The sequence below is a fragment of the Periplaneta americana genome, chromosome 7, assembly GCF_040183065.1.
Source record: "Periplaneta americana isolate PAMFEO1 chromosome 7, P.americana_PAMFEO1_priV1, whole genome shotgun sequence".
Taxonomy (NCBI): Eukaryota; Metazoa; Arthropoda; class Insecta; order Blattodea; family Blattidae; genus Periplaneta; species Periplaneta americana.
The window spans coordinates 89019325-89038053 of NC_091123.1; the positions used below are offsets into that span (position 1 = coordinate 89019325).

The window sequence follows — 18729 nt, forward strand, 5'->3', positions numbered from 1 at the left end:
GAATTTCTACACATGCTCTAAAGAAGGTTCAAGATCAACACAATTACAGTTCTCATTGGGTTCATCATGGTCTTTCCTACCTGCTGGCGTTGACTGTAATTCCTTGTAGAAGGTCAGTCTAGGATCTTCTCTAAAATTCAGTCCACTCCTTAAGAAGATTATGAATATCCCTTATCTTGAGTTCAGATATCGGCCTCGAAGTATTTGTTGCTACAGGCGGGTGCTGCAAATGACCAATCCTTTCTTAAGTAATGAAACAGGAGAGCCACTGTCACTCAAGAAAAACGGTTATTGATAGTTTCCTGTACTGTTTCTCTGTTTACTGTTAAAGAAGCAAATGAATCACTATACCTGGCTTTCTTTCTTCTTTGCCTGTCTGTTTCATTACGTTTCCTCTTCCTGGAACCCACTTTTCCTTCCCCAACTGTCACCATACCTTCCATATTTTCCATTCTCTTGCCATTCACGTAAATACAACAAATTCAGTTTCCTCTCACCACATTGACTGTTACAACGGTAGATTAGCAATTATTAAAATTATTTAAAGTAGCAAAATTAAAAACCTGTTGCACATTACGTTACTAAAATGAAAGAATGGATATAACTTAAACTGAAGCAAACAACTTTTTGGATGTAACTTATTTTCAGTCAAACACAGGTTTTTACCATCCTGTCAACTGGAGAATATAACTTTTTCTGCACTGAATATCACACGTATAGACGCAGGGGACCCCTAAAGTAGCAGTAGCAGCAAGAACTCGATTTTTTTTAAAAATGGATATAACTTGTTTTGCATTTGAGCTCTTCATATGTCCTGCAGACCACTGAAACTACTACCAAATGGGGCCAAAACAAGTCTAGAAAACCTAATTTGTTGTGGATGACTGGATGAATGGATTGATGGTGATGATAGTTATAAATTAAACTTGTTAATTATGTAATGTAAGGTATTTATAATTTTACTAGGGAACAAATAGTGAAGATGATCGATGAGAATCCTGTAATAGTTGTGAAAGGAGAGCCAGGTTGCGGAAAGAGCACTCAGGTTCCACAGTATATAATGGAACATTATGAAGGCTCCAAAAGAGGTGCACATTGTAATGTTATCATCACTCAGCCCCGTCGCCTTAGTGCAATATCATTAGCTGAATGGGTGGCATTTGAGAGGCAAGAGAAAGTGAGTAATACTTGTTTAATAAAAATCGTATTTTTCATATCAGTTTTAAGTTGTATACATGTTATATAACAAAATTTAACTTGCTTGAGTTGTAATATCATTGTGCACATGAATAGTAACCAGGAACAATATATTAGAGCATAAAATGATCAATTTGCCTAAGTCTTATTTTATAACATTTTGTCAGTATGAACAGTTTATGTTGACATGTGGCCATAGTGTCATCACTCTGTGATGTGGACCTACTAGAGAAATGTTATATTGAGCACTTATGATTTTTATGCTTCTGTACTTAAACTAACACGTGCCAACATTATTAATGAGGAAACTTGTAAGAGTTATATTTCCACTGTTGTTACATTCTAGAATATGAAAGAATAGCACTAACGAGTTATTGAAAGTGTTATAAGATGTTTTCTCGTAGAAAGGAATTTGCAAAGCAAAGTCAAAAGACAAAGCAGTAGCATTTGTGGAGGTGTATCAAACTCTATAATTTGGAATTTCTCGTTACAGATTTTTCCTTCTCCACTCTGTCCTAGAGTAGTGATCGACAGAACTTTTGTAATCACACTTCTCTAGCTAGAGAGGCGAATTGAAGCTGAAACAGAGAAAATGCAAAACAACAAATAGAGTTTACACTCTTAAAATACAAGTTTGTGTTTTCACGGATCTTTGCCAAAGGTTTTATCCTTTGATTGCATTTGGTATTATCCTTTGCAATCTTTGGATTTTTCCAGAGGCTTTGGCCTGTGATACACAAAATGGGACGATATTCTTTTGAACAATGCATTCTGATTCTGAAAAATTATATTGGAAAAAATATTTCTGGGGCTTTGGTACTCAAAAAGAGTTGAATTTATCGCAAAACATGACACAAGATCCAGGAAGGGAAATGGTCTAAAACGGTAAAGGAATGTTACCCATGATTACTGTTTCGAGATCAATGGTCAGAGGACACATGTATGCAAACACCTGTTTTCTCAGCACATTGAATAAACACGAGAAATTTGTTGGACATGTCATTCAGAATAAAAAGTTAAATACTGAAACATCCCTCGCAACACATGTGGAAAACATACTCTGAAATGTAAGAATAGTAATGAAGAATTAAATGACATAAGAACTCATATTTTGTCTTTCCCTTCTTATGAAATTTGTTATATCAGAACTGAAAAAAAAAAAGAAAAACATTTCTTGCTTCCCATGCCACACACATTTGACTGGTGAAGATAGTGATGCTTCAGCTACAATTTGTGGTGAAAAAAAGATGTTTTTATCTGGACCCACACCGAATACAAGAAAGCAACTCCAATCCTATGAGAAAAAGGCGGATTATTTTTCACGGAGAGCAAATAAAAATATAATAAACAGTATTTAAAAACAAACAGTAATGTGTAAGTGGGTGGATGGAGTTCGTTAGGAGCCATATCCCCATGATGAGTTTTGGGTTGATGCAGCCTGTAACATATTTGTACCTTTTATTTTGCATTCCTGCCATCTCTTGGAACTTAAAAATAATATTCCTTTTCTTTTATCTGCTAATAACGACAAATCATAGCAGTCTGCATCAAGCAAAGACCTGCAAACGTGGTTATGTTAGAAAAAAGTAAGATAATCAAAAAGAACTCCTATGTGGCTTGGTGAAAAGTGCTTCTAGAAAGTCAAAATTTTTTGTGCGAAATGTTGACACCATTATGGAACTTTTACGAACCCATAAATTTTTAATTTTGAGAAAAAAAAATTTCGATATGCCCTACTATACATGCAAGTGATTGTCCAGCTTCATAAGCTTGCTCATTGATTCAGTTCACGTTAACACTTTATTTAAAAACTTAAAATTGTATTAGTCGACACGTTAAAAGTGTTAAAATTTAAAATAGATTATGTACCTTAGACAGACGGCCCATTTCAATTCTGGTGCTGCAAAATCTTCAGTGTCCTACGAACTACTGTTGTTCTTGCTGATCTTGAATTCCTGCATTCGCATTCCTCAGTTGTAGAGGTGGGAGTGTGGTGGGGGTGGTTGTTTGTGTGTCATGTATTATGATATTGAATAATGTATGGATATTGAACTGTAATTGTATATTAAGTTTATGTTGTGGGTGTGTGATTGTATGTTTGTGTGTGTATTGCTCTAACACGTTTAATTGTGGACTTATTGGTGTGCTGTATAGAATTTCCATGTCTGTTTCTATATTATTGTAGTCGTGATTATTGTTGATAATGTGTTCTGCGTAATTTGATGTGCTGTAGGGTTTGGTTATAGCTTTAATGTGTTCATTATATCTTGTTTGAAAGAATCTTCCTGTCTGTCCTATGTAAAAATGTGGGCAGCTATTGCATTTTAGTTTGTAAACGGCAGTTGAATTATATTTATTTGTATGCTTGATGTGATTATTTAGATATTTCTGTGTTATTTGTTTTATATGCTATCTTGTATTTTAGTTTTCTGAATGAAGTTGCGATTTTGTATGTATTGGTATTGTGATATGTTAATGTTATGTATTTATTCTTACGCGATGTTTGTGTTGGTTTGTTCTGTTTTTGTTTTGCCTTTTTTTATTAGTGCGTCTATCATGTTAGGGTTATATCCATTGTCTTGTACACTATATTTTATTGTGTTTAGTTCTTCATTGTAGTTGTCATTGTTCATTGGTATGTTAATTGATCTGTGTGTCATTGTACAGAAAGCTGCATGTTTATGTTGTATGGGACAGTTTGATGAATTGTGTAATTATGTGTGTTGTGGTTGTAGTGGACTTCTGTATATCTTGCTGTTTACTACTGCTGGTACTATTGAGTCATTGTTCTTCATACAAATTAAGGGTAATGGCAGTGATGGTGGTGTGGGTGAGTGGGGCAGGGGTAGGAGCGATTATGGTCGTGACAGTAACATTAGTGGTGATGTCAATGGCAGAGGAAAAACAGATTCTAAATCTGAAGAGTTATAAGTGCAGCTATAAATCCAGCATTAAAGAAAGACATGACATGAAAGATTTACTTTCAGTATTAAAAATAATAAGCACCTGTTTCAAGAACACCCTAAAGCAATTAATTAATGTTAATCCTATTGGCGAATTTTGTGTTAAAGCTTACATAACTGTTGTGGGGCTTGATTTTACAGCTCTAGATATTAACCATAAAGGCTGATTTTGGTAACTTCTAATCTGCTTAGGTTGGAGCTTGTTACCATAATTATTGCTTCTCCATAGTGTAGAAGTGCTACTGGTTTAATAAACTTTCTATACATGATGTTCAAACTTGTTAAGTATCGATCTTGCTCCAGCTAGTATTTTTTTAAATTTTAAACCTTTTGGTTGTTCTATTACTTCTTTGATGTGGTTTTTCCTGGTCAGTTTTGAATCAAAGATTGTTCCTTATATATTTATTTCTGTTTGTAATAGAATCAGTTACATTGTTATAAACCCCCATTAAAATATTTCCCCACTGCTGCCACATATTTTTCCATTGAGAGCAGTATTATTTTTTCCCTCTTGAGGGATTTCCTTGTGAAAAGAATGTTTTTGTTCCTCCTCCCATCCAATATACGTCTCAAACTGTTCTGTGCTATACATGCTATCCTTCCATCAATAAAGTATATGGTGAGCTACATGACGTTCAATCCACAGTACCAGATCGAATCTTTCCCCTTTGGTTTTTACCCTTTGTGGCCTTACTGTATGTTCGACATATATTATGTAATAATACAAGGAGCGCACTCATACGAGTGACCTGTGCGGCCAGGTCTCCACAGTGTATATGCAGTGTTAGACGAATAATCTATGTAAGGATTATTAATTTTTTGGTCCAACAGAATTATCTGTTATGGCTATTATTGGTTAATAATGGAGAAAAATTTGCTTCGGCACCAGGGCTTGAAACTAGAACCGTCCCATTTCTAAGCACTGGATGCTCTACCACTGAGCTACATAATCCACAGCACCAGATCGAATCTTTCTCCATTATTAACCAATAATAACCTTTAATTCTTTCTTGCAAATAACTTAATTTCATTTTTAATTTATTTAATCTGAAAGACCTATATCCCTGTTCACTTAATTCAGGAAAACCACTTATTCTTGCCCTTAACATTTTAAAATTTACTGGAGAAAACACTACCAACACATAATCACATTAGCGCTTGTACCATAGAAACATTAGTTCGACTTGATTTAGAACTGTCCACACTTGTGGAGTAACGGCTAGCGCGTCTGGCCGCAAAACCAGGTGGCCCGGGTTCGATTTCCGGTCGGGGCAAGTTACCTGGTTGAGGTTTTTCGGGGTTTTCCCTCAACCTAATATGAGCAAATGCTGGGTAACTTTCGGTGCTGGACCCCGGACTCATTTCACTGGCATTATCACCTTCATTTCATTCAGACGCTAAATAACCTGAGCTGTTCATAAAGCCTCGTAAAATAACCTACTAAAAAAAATTGATTTAGAACTTCGATCTTAGAGTCCACTGTCTTTAAAAACAATTTTGTGACCTTGAGACAGTGCATCTATTTAATTTCGTCTTTTCACTATATAGATATCCCTGCCATTTTTTATCCCCACTAATACACCAATTCCTCAGATTATACACTGTTTTTTTTCCCCCCTAATGCCCCTGTTTCTCTCCGTGCTTTCCCTTTCCCCACTCTCTTCTTTCGTTGATTCAACATTCTTATTTCCATGACGCCTATATATATCCAATGGTATTTTCTTAACTCGAATGCACTATAGGAATGATTTTGAAGTCCAAAATGTCGCGGTCTTGTAGATATTTTATCTCAGTTTTATAGTGTCATCTGTAAATTAAGCTCCACTTCTTGAGGTTCCGTAGAGTCCCACTAGAGTACTATTGAAATGATAGTGAGTATTGAAGTGAGTTACGGAATGATGGAGTGAAATGGAAGAACCCTGAGAAAAACTCTTAGTAATCTTGCCTTTGCGCACCACAAATGCCACTGTGTCATCACCAGTATTCAAACTTGGGCCTGTAATAACTTTTTTTTTTTTATTGTAGGTAAGCTTACTCAATTTGTACCAGTGAATATTAACCATTAGAAGGAAGGTTGGAAGCAGGAGATACTATATTCTCTAGCTCGAATGTTTATAAATACATTTAATGTAGTTAGGAAGCATTGCTTCCCTTGGCTTATGATTTCTACGCAAGTAACCAATATCTTGTTCAAAAATGTATGAGTTGCATTGCAGCAAACAGCTATTTCATTTTAAGTCACGTTGTGTAACATAACCATGCTGGTTACTGAGACACTCTCCTTGTATTGCTTAGATTGCGATCTGTAGATTTTTCATCACTTGAATGTACGAGTAGCATTACCATCATCACCATTCCACCAACCCAAACTTATTGTTACATTTGCCACACATGCCACCACCACCTGTACTCCTACTACTAAAGCCACCTTAATCTGGCCCTAACCCCACTGCCACTGGAACTGGCATCATCACTCCTACTTCTTCCCCTACTTTTCCTCTCTTTACCCTTTTCTGTTTCAAGTCTTGTTTCTTTTTCTTACTTTATTTATATGTCATTTTAAATCATATGAGTATAACCTTATGCTTTTTAAATTTGCAGGTAGGAGACGTTGTGGGTTATCAGGTACGTTTTAAGTCTGCAATACCACGGGCACCTGGTGGTGTCTTGCTGTATTGTTCAACTGGCATTCTTCTTCGTCGAATACAAAACAACCCAGGACTACTTGGTGCTAGTCATGTTGTGCTAGACGAAGCTCATGAACGTAATATAAACACAGATGTCCTACTTGTTCTTTTGCGCAGAGCAATAGCTCTGAATCCTGAATTACGTGTGATTGTGATGAGTGCTACTATCAATGCTGAACTATTTCGGAAATATTTTGACAATGCACCAGTACTTTCTGTGCCAGGATTTACATATCCAGTGAAGTCTTACTTTGCAGAGGACCTAGATATTCTAAGTACAGGAAATGAAACTACTCTGTGTAATCCTGCCATTAACTGCAGTCAGGTAGCTACTGTAATCAATTGGATAGATAAGCATCGTCCTGAGGGAGCAATCTTGTGTTTTCTACCTGGCTGGACAGAAATATCGAGTGTATTGAACTACTTAGAAGGTGATAGATCACGTATTATTTTGCCAGTACATTCACGGTTAAGCCACGAGGATCAGCGTCGTATCTTCAGCAATCCACCACCAGGAATACGAAAGATAATTCTGGCTACAAATATTGCAGAGACTAGTATTACCATCAATGACGTGGTGTATGTGATTGACACAGGCGCACAGAAAGAAGAAAGGTAAATCACTGATATATTTGTATATTTAGTTTATTTTATTTGTTTTTGTAAATCTTAACCACCAGCGTGGCTCAGTCGGTTAAGGCACTTGCCTGCTGGTCTGAAGTTGCGCTCGGGCGCAGGTTCGATCCCTGGTTGGGCTGATTACCTGGTTGGGTTTTTTCCGAGTTTTTCCCCAATTGTAAGGTGAATGCCAGGTAATCTATGGCGAATCCTCGCCTCATCTCATCAAATACCATGTCGCTATCGCCAATCTCATTGACGCTAAATAACCTCGTAGTTGATAGAGCGTCATTAAATAACCAACTAAAAAAAATTTGTAAATCTTAATAATATATTTTAAAATGTAGCCTTACATTGTTGGTAGGCTATATAAGAAGAAAATTAATTTCGTCGAGTGTATACTTCCAATGTATGGGTCATGTTTCAGTGGCATTGCTTGACATTTTGACATAGGGATGCGATTTTTTAAATGATTAAAATACAGTAGTCTACTTTTGTTATATGCGGGAGTTGCATTCCTGGAAATAGTCGCTTATTGATGAATGTTCGAGTTGAATTTTCAAATTTTCCTTGTAGCATAAGTTATGAGGATATTTACTGGGCTGAAGTCTGGCCTTGTTTACATAAAAGACGAAAGTGCATAGAATGAGACCGACTACACTGTTGATAATAGTAAATCAAATAAGCTTCATAGTTTTCTTTTAGATTTAACAATATTCAGGAAGCGAATTTACGAAGGTGGTAAATTGTGTATGATCAAGCAACTCAAAAGTTTAAATTTGGAATTTTCAGAAAACTTTTGAATAATATCTATTCTGATAATGTGCAGGATTTCATTGAACAATCGCCTATACACAATTTTCTTATCCTCTCCAGGGATTGCATCCAACCGTAATCTTTCAGATTGAGGATAATTTTCAACAGCAAAATCATCCATGTGTTCCCAAAATTCCTGAAAGTAATTTCTCAGTTCTTGCTTGTACTCCTCGAAATTAAGAATTTTTGTTTTACAAAAAGCAAATCAAAATCCTTCAGTAAACTTAACAGCCCTCGTGCACAAACAACAGTTTCGTGGTCCCATTCACAATCTTCATTATCCATTATTGATTCAAATAAGCTTCCAACTTTGATGATTTAGAGAAAAAACTCGAAAATCCAGCTAGATTAGTGAAGATCACTTTTACTTGTTTCATAAAATTGGCAGACTGAGTTAAGACGAGGTTTAATAAATTTGTATGCATAGCATACACAAGAATCGCTGACTTACAGTGGCTGCGAAATTTTGCATGGAAATCATTATGTTCTCCTGCCACCACATCTGCTCCATTGTGGGATTGAGCAATAACTTTATCATTGCAATCAAAACTGTTAATAACTTCGAAAGCGTGTTCAAGGAGAGCATTTGCAGACTATCCATGCTGACGTCTGTTTCTTTTTAAACTCATTCAATGTCGCCATCTTCTGTTCTATATCGCAGAATTGAAGATAACTGCGATTTCATGCTATGCCAGAGCTCTCATCCAGAATTAAAGTTACGAATGGTGCTTTACAATCCTCTTTCCCACTGAAAATATCAAGTCACTCTGAAATTTCTGAATTGAAGGTGAAATGAAACGAAACGAAACATAGTGCAGTATTCTAAGTATGTTTTCAGTAAGCTGTCGTGCCCTGCAATCTCGTTAAAAAATTGCCTTTATTCTTTAAGGATTTACTCTCATCATGCCCTCTAATGCAAGACCTAATTTTCCAAGACCCGTATAGAATGGCCAATAATTGTTCTGTTCTGTTGAACAAGTTCGCTATGCTTTTCAATAGAAAGCCTATACTGATCACTTAAAGCAAATTCAATACTTAGGGTTTTGACAAAGAAATGCAGTTGTTTTTCCACACTTGTTGTGACTTGCAGAATCTTTGTGTCGTTTCCTGGATCTGTAAATATTATATAAATCACTATAATCTGTATCATCCCACACAGATTTTTCACGAGAAAATAATAAACAAAGGCGCAAAAAAGTTTACTCATCCCTACACATCTACAGCCAGTTTTATCATAATTAACAACACAGAAGTTTCCGATTTGGCAAACTTACCTGCAGATGCGATTCTTAAATCATATAGGTTATTCTGTCGCTTGAAAGTTGTGGCAAAATTACACATTCAGGGCCTATAGTTATACAGAATGTTGTAGGTTAAATTAAAAGGCATATAAATAAAGTACAACTCTCACAAATAATTGTTAAAAGTATTACTATTAGTAATAACAAAATATGGCATGCAGAAAAGTTATAAAACACACAGAAAAATTGAATATAGGTACATGTGCATCACCAAATGCGAAACCTAGATCACATCCCTTGGTGACAGTATAAGTGACGTTCTTCCACTCAGCATTTGCCTGTTTTCATATATAGCTCAACTGATGTGACGGACACTGTCATATTTTGCCACGCAGGCGCCGGATGGTTATGCATAATCTACATCGCATCCTCAGCACAGTGACATTCTTCCACTCAGCAGCTGAACGTTGCCTCATTGTGACATACTCCTACTGGTGCGACATACACAGTCACATTTCTTGGGAGTAAGAACTCACCATTAATAAATTGGCACGGGCGCACACCTTTGTCACTTAGTGTAATGTGTTTCCTTCCATTGCTATAGCAGCGACATTTAAAATTGGAAAGTAATCTTAAAATAATAATTCTTATGTGTAACAGGCATAACACAATACACATAAAATAAAGTACCGGTAAATAATGATAAATATTTTTTTTGTTCAGAAAAATTCAGAGGATGCGACATATCACCCGCATCCATGCATGCTACGCCTCTGTCATGTTTCCAAAAATAAGACTGATTGACATAGACTCACTCACTGACTCTCTGTTGATCTAACGAATTGACCAATTGACTTTAATAATTCATAAATTGGACACCAGCTTTAGGATCCACTAGAACAGTCTTCCATTATCTTTGTGCCATTGATGGAAAATATTGCTGTTGTTAACTAATGCAGAGTTTTTGGAAATAAAGCCATTAACTTTCTTGCTCTCCAATATAGGAGAGTGATGAAGCAGAAAAGTACTAGAACCATTTAAATGGAGGCACCATATTTTTATGTTATGGCAGTTCTTGGAAATAAAGCCATCAACTTTCTTGCTGTCCAATATAGGTGAGTGATGTAGCATAAAAGTACTAGAACCGTTTAAATGGAGGCACCATATTTTTATGTTATGGCATTTCTTGGAAATAGAGCCATTAACTTTCTTGCTGTCCAATATAGGAGAGTGATGTAGCAAAAAGTAGAATTGTTTTAATGGAGGCACTATATTTTTATGTAATGGCAGTTATATCACCTACACACAATGCTCAAACTATTTGGAGGACCACACCTGCTGTCAGACAACTCCACCGACAATAACTCCTCTACATCACTTAAGGGGACGCTTATGCTTGCCATGGCAGGTCAGCATACTTAAATGGCATTTCCTCCATTTTTGGTGGAACAGTTAACAGTTACACTGCAGTGATTCGGTCCTGAGAGTTTCATTTGTTAAAAACAGGTTGCACCACATGGAAGTGAGTATGGGTTTTGAGTAGGAGAAGTTATGGCATGCACTTCACTACTCTTTGCAATCTTTGGGGAAATATTGTAAATTACGAAGAAATAATGAAATGAAAGAAGATGATGCTTCACGTCATCTTTCTTCAGCATAGATTTCATCTGATCTCACTAATGTTTACAATTGGATCTCCAATGAGGATCTCCCAGCGATTCGACAAATGGCTTGATACATTTTATCTTATGTTCACAGACAACGAATTTTCCAGACAAAGAATCCTCAGTATATCACACGAACTAGTTTTTTAGTAATATTCTCTTTGATCTCGTGCAAATAGCCTACATGATAAATTTCTTAGCTGGGGAACTCTGCTATATCTTAAATGGCACTTGCTAATGTCCAGAGGTAGCTTCTCTATTAATGAGAACAGTGAATCTACTTTCAAATGTGCACGAAACTGATCAGAAGTATCGAGTTGACAGTAGTTAGTCTATTTAAGCTTTAAATTATGATTGTATATATTTTGAAGGTGGAGAATTGTGAATTATTTCCTACTTGTTCAGTATAATTATTTTGTTTCTTAATTTACAGACTTAATATTAGGCTAGGTGTGTCAACCCTTGGCAATCAGTGGGTGTCACAAGCAAATGTGAATCAGCGAAAAGGACGAGCTGGAAGAGTTCAGCCAGGTGAATGCTATCATATGTACTCACGCCACACTTTTGAAAATTTAAACAAGTTTCCAATTCCTGAGTTGCTTCGTTTACCACTTGAACAGACAGTTCTTGACTGCAAGGTGAGTTCCTTTTAATTCTAGTAAAATCAACAAATGAAAACATTATTATTTCTTCATAGAATCATTGTTCTTCATGTAATTAAAATTATGTACCAATATTTACATTCGAAATTTGCTTTTAAGTTTTTGTATATAAACATTGTATGCAGCTTTGTGATTGCACGTGTCTAGAACTGTATAGTTTTATGACTTTAAAAAATGATAGGTTATCAGTACCTTCTGCAGTCCTTATTCTCACTTCCCCATTATCTTATACTTCATATACCTTATTTTTCCAAATATAAGTATGAGAGTGGATCGAAAAGTAATGCACGATAATTTTTTTCTGCATTGGTATTGCAGCTGGGATGTTGACATTTCACCGAGATATAGTTTGAAGTTTTCATTACAGACACAATTTGTTTTGCATGTGCAACTCTAGCAAGAGAAGCATGAACTACGCAACAAAGATGGCGCACATGTTACTGTTGTTAACTTGTGAAGAGCAGGGAAGTGTTTTCGTGGGCTGAAGGACATAACCCAAGTGAAATTCACAAGCACATGTATGGCTTGTACATGGAAGACTGTATCAACCGTAGCAACATCTCCAGGTGGTGCACATTCTTTGCAGACGGCCATGAGAACCTTTGTGATTCACCATGTTCCAGACGACTGGTAACTGCAACCCAGCAGAATGTCACAGGCTTTGAAGTGGCAGTTTTGAACGACCAGCAGATCCAACTGCGAATCTTATCTCAGCAGTTCAACATTTCATACAGTGCTGTGTACGATATCGTGCATAACACATTGAAATTTCATAAAAGTAGTGCCCACTGGGTGCCTAAGAACCTGACAGATGATCACAAGGGCCAGCGAATGATGACATGCTTGGACCACTTAAGGCATTACACTGCAGAAGGGCATGACTTTCTGAAAGGAATTGTCACTGGTGATGACTGGACATACCACTACACTCCCGAAACAAAGCAGGCCTCTGGAGTGGACACAGGCTGCTTCCCCAGCAAAGAAAAAATTCAGAGTGATGCAATCTGCTAAGAAAATGCTTGTGACAATATTCTGCGATATGCATGGTGTTTTGTTGGTGGACTTTGCTAAACACAGGACCACTGTGAATGTTGCAGTCTACATTCAAATGTTAGTAAAGTTGCGTCATGTCTTTCATGACAAATGCCGTAACATTAATGCTGATGATGTGAAACTTCATGACATTGCTCGCCCCCATGTTGCGGCTTCTGTTCGTGAGAAAATCAACACATTTGGTTGAGAAGTGCTCCAGCATCCACCATACAGTCCAGATCTTGTATTGTCGGACTTTCATCTGTTTGGTCCCATGAAGAAATCTTGGTCGACCATCGCTTTGCAACCGATGCAGAAGTGCAATCAATGTCCGCAGATGGCTATACTCCAACCAAACGGACTTTTGTGAACAGGGTATACTGAAGCTGGTATCATGATCGGAGAAATGTGTTAAGAAACTTGGCGCTTATGTTGTTGTTGTTTTCTAATGCCAGGCGTTTGACAATAAAGTCATTTGACCTCTTGCACTCCAATATTTTTCAAAGATATTATCATGGCCAGCCACAGAAGCACAGATTTTGAGGTGTTCCGAATCCATTTCTTGGTTTGAGTTGCACAATGGGCAGTTAGGGGACTGATATATTCCAATTCTATGCAGGTGTTTGGCGAAACAATCATGGCCTATTGCCAATCTAAATGCAGCTACAGACGATTTTCGTGGTAAATCGGGAATTAACTGTGGATTTTGATGCAGAGAGTTCCATGTTTCCCCTTGAGATTGTGTTATCAAATTTTGTTTGTTAAAGTCTAAGTATGTAGATTTAATAAATCTTTTCACAGAGTAATACGTAGATTTAGTAACAGGTCTGTAAGTAGCAGTGCTGCCCTTCTTTGCTAAAGCATCTGCATTCTCGTTTCCCAGGATTCCACAATGGGATGGTATCCATTGGAATACAATTCTTTTATTGAGTGATATTAATTGAGAGAGCACTTTAGTTATTTCTGCTGTTTGAGATGAAAGTGTGTGTTTAGAGACTATTGATAGAATAGCTGCTTTGGAGTCTGACAATATAACTGCATTTTTAAATTTATTGATGTGGCATAGAAGATTCCTGAGACTTTCACTTATTGCAATGATTTCTCCATCAAAACTTGTTGTTCCATACCCAAGAGATCTATAAAGTTAGAAGAGACAGCATGTAACACCTGCACCGGCACCTTGTTCTCTGGAGATCAAGGATCCGTCAGTGTATAAATGAAGCCAGTTTTGTGGAGGGTACCTAATATTGATTGTCTCTAAAGACAATTGTTTTAGTATTTCAGTGTTTACTTCTGATTTTAGTATATCTTCTGTTAAATTTAGATTATATTCTATATTTAATAGAGTTAAAGGGTTTGGTTTAATTTGTAGGTTTTCTTTTAAATTCGGGATATTGATTTTCTGTTTTAATTCTTGAACAATGGATATGAAACTTTTTTGAGTTTTCAATCTACAGAGAGGACTGTATGAATGCCAATTGTTTCCTGGTAATCTGATAAGTTTTTCATATTGAATCAGTGCTTTTTCTTCTATTGTCATTTTGATGCTGTTAATATTAGTGAGGAATCTCATAGAATCTATTGGCGTTGTTTTGATTCCACCAGTAATGAGTCTGAGAGCTTGGTTTTGAACATATTCTATTTCGTTTATGAAAGGTGAAGTAATTAAAATTTCTCCGCAGTATGTCAGCACTGGCTGTATAAACATTTTGTATGTAATGTTCAAAGTATTCCTAGAGCACCCCCATTTCTTTCCTGCTAGTCTTTTCAGAAGGGAGAATCTTTTACGAGCTTTTTCAGAAATGTATTTCAAATGGTTGCTCCATGTTAACTTACTATCGAAAATAACTCCAAGATATTTGGATTCATAAGTCCTAGGAAGGTGTTGGCCATTGTATTGGATATTGAGCGCTTATGTAGAAAAGTAGCTAAAAGGTGTGAGTTCATTTGTGTATTTTTTTATTTTTATTGTGCGTTATTTTCCGATCCACCCTCTTATTTGTTAAGAATTTTAGCGAATTTAAATTCCTTTTTTATTTCACAAACATATGCAAGCACGTGTGCATGCACACATACAGACACACACACACACACAAAATTTTCGTTACCATAATTGACTCAACTTAATTTCAATATTATTTGCTAGATTTGTGGAATTTATTTTAATACATTTATATGTTATGTTATTTTATTTTGTAATATACATCGTACATACATTTTATCTTTCCATGCTTGCATGTGGAGAGCTGTGCTGTGTCACTTCCACTCTACATCCTCAAGAGTTCAGATATTTCTTTCTATGTATATAATAATATATTAGCTTTATGACGAGTTGCTTTGTCTTTTAGCTCTCAAATGTTATTCTTCTGTATCTTTCCACTATCCCATTTCATTCGGAGAGATTCCATTGCAGCATTGTGAGCTTTTTCTTGGTCTACCTTCCTTTGAGCTGGAATCCAATTCATTATTATTGAGGAACTTCCATTCTTTGCAAATGACTGTGTTAGATAAGCTGTTTTCCTTCTACACTCTCCAAATTGTCAAGTTCTTTATTCATGTCCATCCTCTAACGAATGTTGTCATTTTTTATTTGATCTAGATGTTTTGGAGGATCACTAAGAAAGTTCATCTTCATTACTTTCAATTTTCTTTAGATGGCTTCTTTTAATTGCTATGTTTCTGATCCATATATCAAATTCCTTTCCACTGTGGTGTTATAGACGTTGTGCTTGACTTTCTTTGCTATATTTCTGTTCCAAAAATCGAATTTATGATCCCATTTACTTTTTTTGAATTCAGAATTCTCTTTTTTTTTTATTTCTGTTTCCTGAGTACCATTTTGGGTTATAATGATTCTGAAATATTTGTAGTTATGTTATATTTTCGTTTGGCCAATTTAAACTCATAAGCAGATTTTTCAATGTTCATCTCTAACCCTCATTTTCGATTCTCTTACTGCAGTTTTTCGACCATATATTCAATATTATCTTTCTCTTGATCAATAACCACTGCAAAATGGAGAGTATAGTTTTCAAACTTTTTTTTTTTTTGGTATTCTTAATCTTGCTCTGAAGCTTGGTATATATGCTTTTATGCATTAGTAGGTGTAACATTTATTGTGGACTCCATCAGTGTTTGAATGCCATATAACATTTTGCGTGTGGCTGCTGCGTGATCATGCTGCCCATCCAAATTCCTCAGCAAATTACTGGCAATGAATGAAGCAATATTTACCAGAAATGGCATTGTAAATCTCCATGCCAACACATCTGGATTGATGAGAATCCACATGCCATCCTGAAAGTCCATTTGCAAAATCAGTTCTCCATCAACATTTGGAAGCAAGTCGTGGGTGATATTCTACTTGGACTGAGTGAATTGCCTGCATGATTAAGAGATAGTAATTATTGCCTACACTTTCTGCAGACCAATTTCCCTGAACTATTGGAGGATATTCCACTGGCAGTGCAGCTGAACATGCGTCTTCTTCAAGATGGAGTCCTTTTACATTACTTTTGTGTAGTGCATGCCATTTGAAAGTACATTACATTATCTTGGGTGATGAATTTGACGCAATAGACCTGTTGCATGGCTCGTTCTATCATTATAATTTAATATAATTTTCATAAAGCTGATTTTGAGAAATTATAATACAACAATGTGACTGGACAAATATTTATCTTTGTGTGGATGTTGAGCTTGCTGTTCATATATTCTATACTAAAATGTATTTTATTATAGATCAATGTGTTCCCAGAACTAAACTATACAAAAATAAGTATCCTTTATAGTTTAATAATAATGTTATAAAAAACTTAAAACTAAAAGAAAAGTTTAGAAAGAAAAAACATATTTCAGAATATTATTTACTGATGTATCAATTTTATCGGAGTCTCACGAAAAATGAAATGAAAAAGATTATGATCAATATGTCAATAAAATAGACAGTACCATTTTATTTCATTCTAATAGTTTCTTGAATTTTGTTAAAAATAAAGGAAAAAACACAAATTACACTGATCAACAATGATTTTGTTAAATAAATAATTTCGTGTGTTTCTTATGTATTGCCATCTGCTGATTCCAAAAATGAAGTCAGAAATTTTCCATCACCCACCTTTTTTTTTAAATTTTGAAAATAAATTTGTTCCAGTTTATTAGTATTTGTGGTGTATAACATGCTGATTAGAAGGCGTATTTTACATTTATATTTCATTATATTGTGTCAACAATTGACTTGTAACGTTTGGTATTGTTGCCTGTGAATTCACGAATAACAACAATGACATTTCCCTCACAAAACTGTAATTTTAAGGTAAATTTCCCAGATGAATATAAGCTTTCTTCAAAGAAAGAAGCTAATCCTGTACTTTCTTTCGTTGTCAATTGAATTGTGATAAAAGTATATAATACCGTACCTAATAGTGCATTGTAAGGAGTAGTGTATAAGTGTATAATGTATAAGAAACATGTCTTGAAAGAGTTTTATAGATAGAAACAACTTCTGTTAAGTGTGTGGTGAGCTCACTTTAAAATGGCAGAGGCCAAATTTTACTCCTCTAGTTAGAAGAGCTTATGACTGTTATTTTAACAACAAAATAGACCAGAACGAGACATGGGCCCTGGAAATCTGTTGTGCTAAATGTGTAACACTTTTAACTGACTGGTTAAAAGGATCCCGTCATATGCCTCTTGCAGTCCCTATGATATGGCGCGAACCTAAGGATCAATTGACAGACTGCTACTTCTGCTTGACAAATATATCTGGAATAAATTCGAAGTCCAGACACTGTTAAATATCAATATTTAGTTTCTGCAATTCGGCTGGTGCTTCATAGGCCAGGACTTCCCATACCAACTCCACCAGATGACATAACATTGACTGAAGTAATTCAAAGTGTTCCTGATGTTCAGACTGAATTACAAAATGATTCAGATTTTGTGGAATATGATACTATAAATGAACCTCACTTTCTAACACAGGAGAATTTAAATGATTTGGTTCGGGATCTTGGTTTAAGTAAAAGCAAGGCAGAATTACTTGCCTCAAGATTGAAAGGCTGGAAGCTGCTGCAGGTAACACCAAAGTAAGTTTCTTTTGCCAACGCCAAAAGGAATTTGAGCATTTGTTTTCTAAAGAGGAGGACCTAGTTTTCTGCAATGATGTTGAGAATTTGTTCGAGTCAATGGGTATTGAGCATAAACCTGAGGATTGGCATTTGTTCATAGACTCCTTGAAAACAAGTTTGAAAGGAGCATTACTACATAATGGAAACAAATATCCATCCATTCCTTTAGCCCTTGCAGTTGGTATGAAGAAAAAAATGAGACTATGAAGCTCTTACTAACCACTATCAAATGTAACAGTTTTTCTTGGCAGATATGAGGCGATTTGAAAGTAATAGCTATCTCACTTGGGTTACAGCTTGGCTATACTAAATTCTGCTGCTACTTGTGCAAATTGGATAGCAGAGATAAAAGTAATCATTATATAAAAAGAACTGACCAAAGAGAGAATCACTTTAATCCAGGACAAGATAATGTTCTTCACCAACCACTTGTAAGTTCTGGAAAAATCTTATTGCCTTCACTGCATATCAAATTAGGCTTGATTAAGAATTTTGTGAAAGCAATGGAACGTGATGGCAGTGCATTTCTCTTCCTGAAAAATAAGTTCCCAAGAATCACTGAAGCTAAACTAAAAGAAGGAATATTTGTTGATTTCAAATAAGGGAACTGATTAAAGATACGCAATTTGAAAACCAGTTAAATATGCAAGAAACAGCTCCATGGGTGCATTTCAAAAATGTTGTCACGAACTTTTTAAGAAACTTCAGGTCTGAGAACTA

At 35.7% G+C, this 18729-nt stretch overlaps 1 protein-coding gene across 3 annotated transcripts in view; it reads left to right on the plus strand.

Moving 5' to 3' along the window:
• LOC138703272 (ATP-dependent RNA helicase DHX30-like) overlaps positions 1-18729 on the plus strand; it is a 104288-nt gene that overhangs the window by 53791 nt on the left and 31768 nt on the right. For all 3 annotated transcript variants that reach the window (XM_069831018.1, XM_069831017.1, XM_069831019.1), the window contains 3 exons: positions 967-1177; positions 6762-7462; positions 11620-11824. In XM_069831018.1, the coding sequence (XP_069687119.1) occupies positions 967-1177; positions 6762-7462; positions 11620-11824 (1117 nt within the window). The remainder of the gene's footprint in view (positions 1-966; positions 1178-6761; positions 7463-11619; positions 11825-18729) is intronic.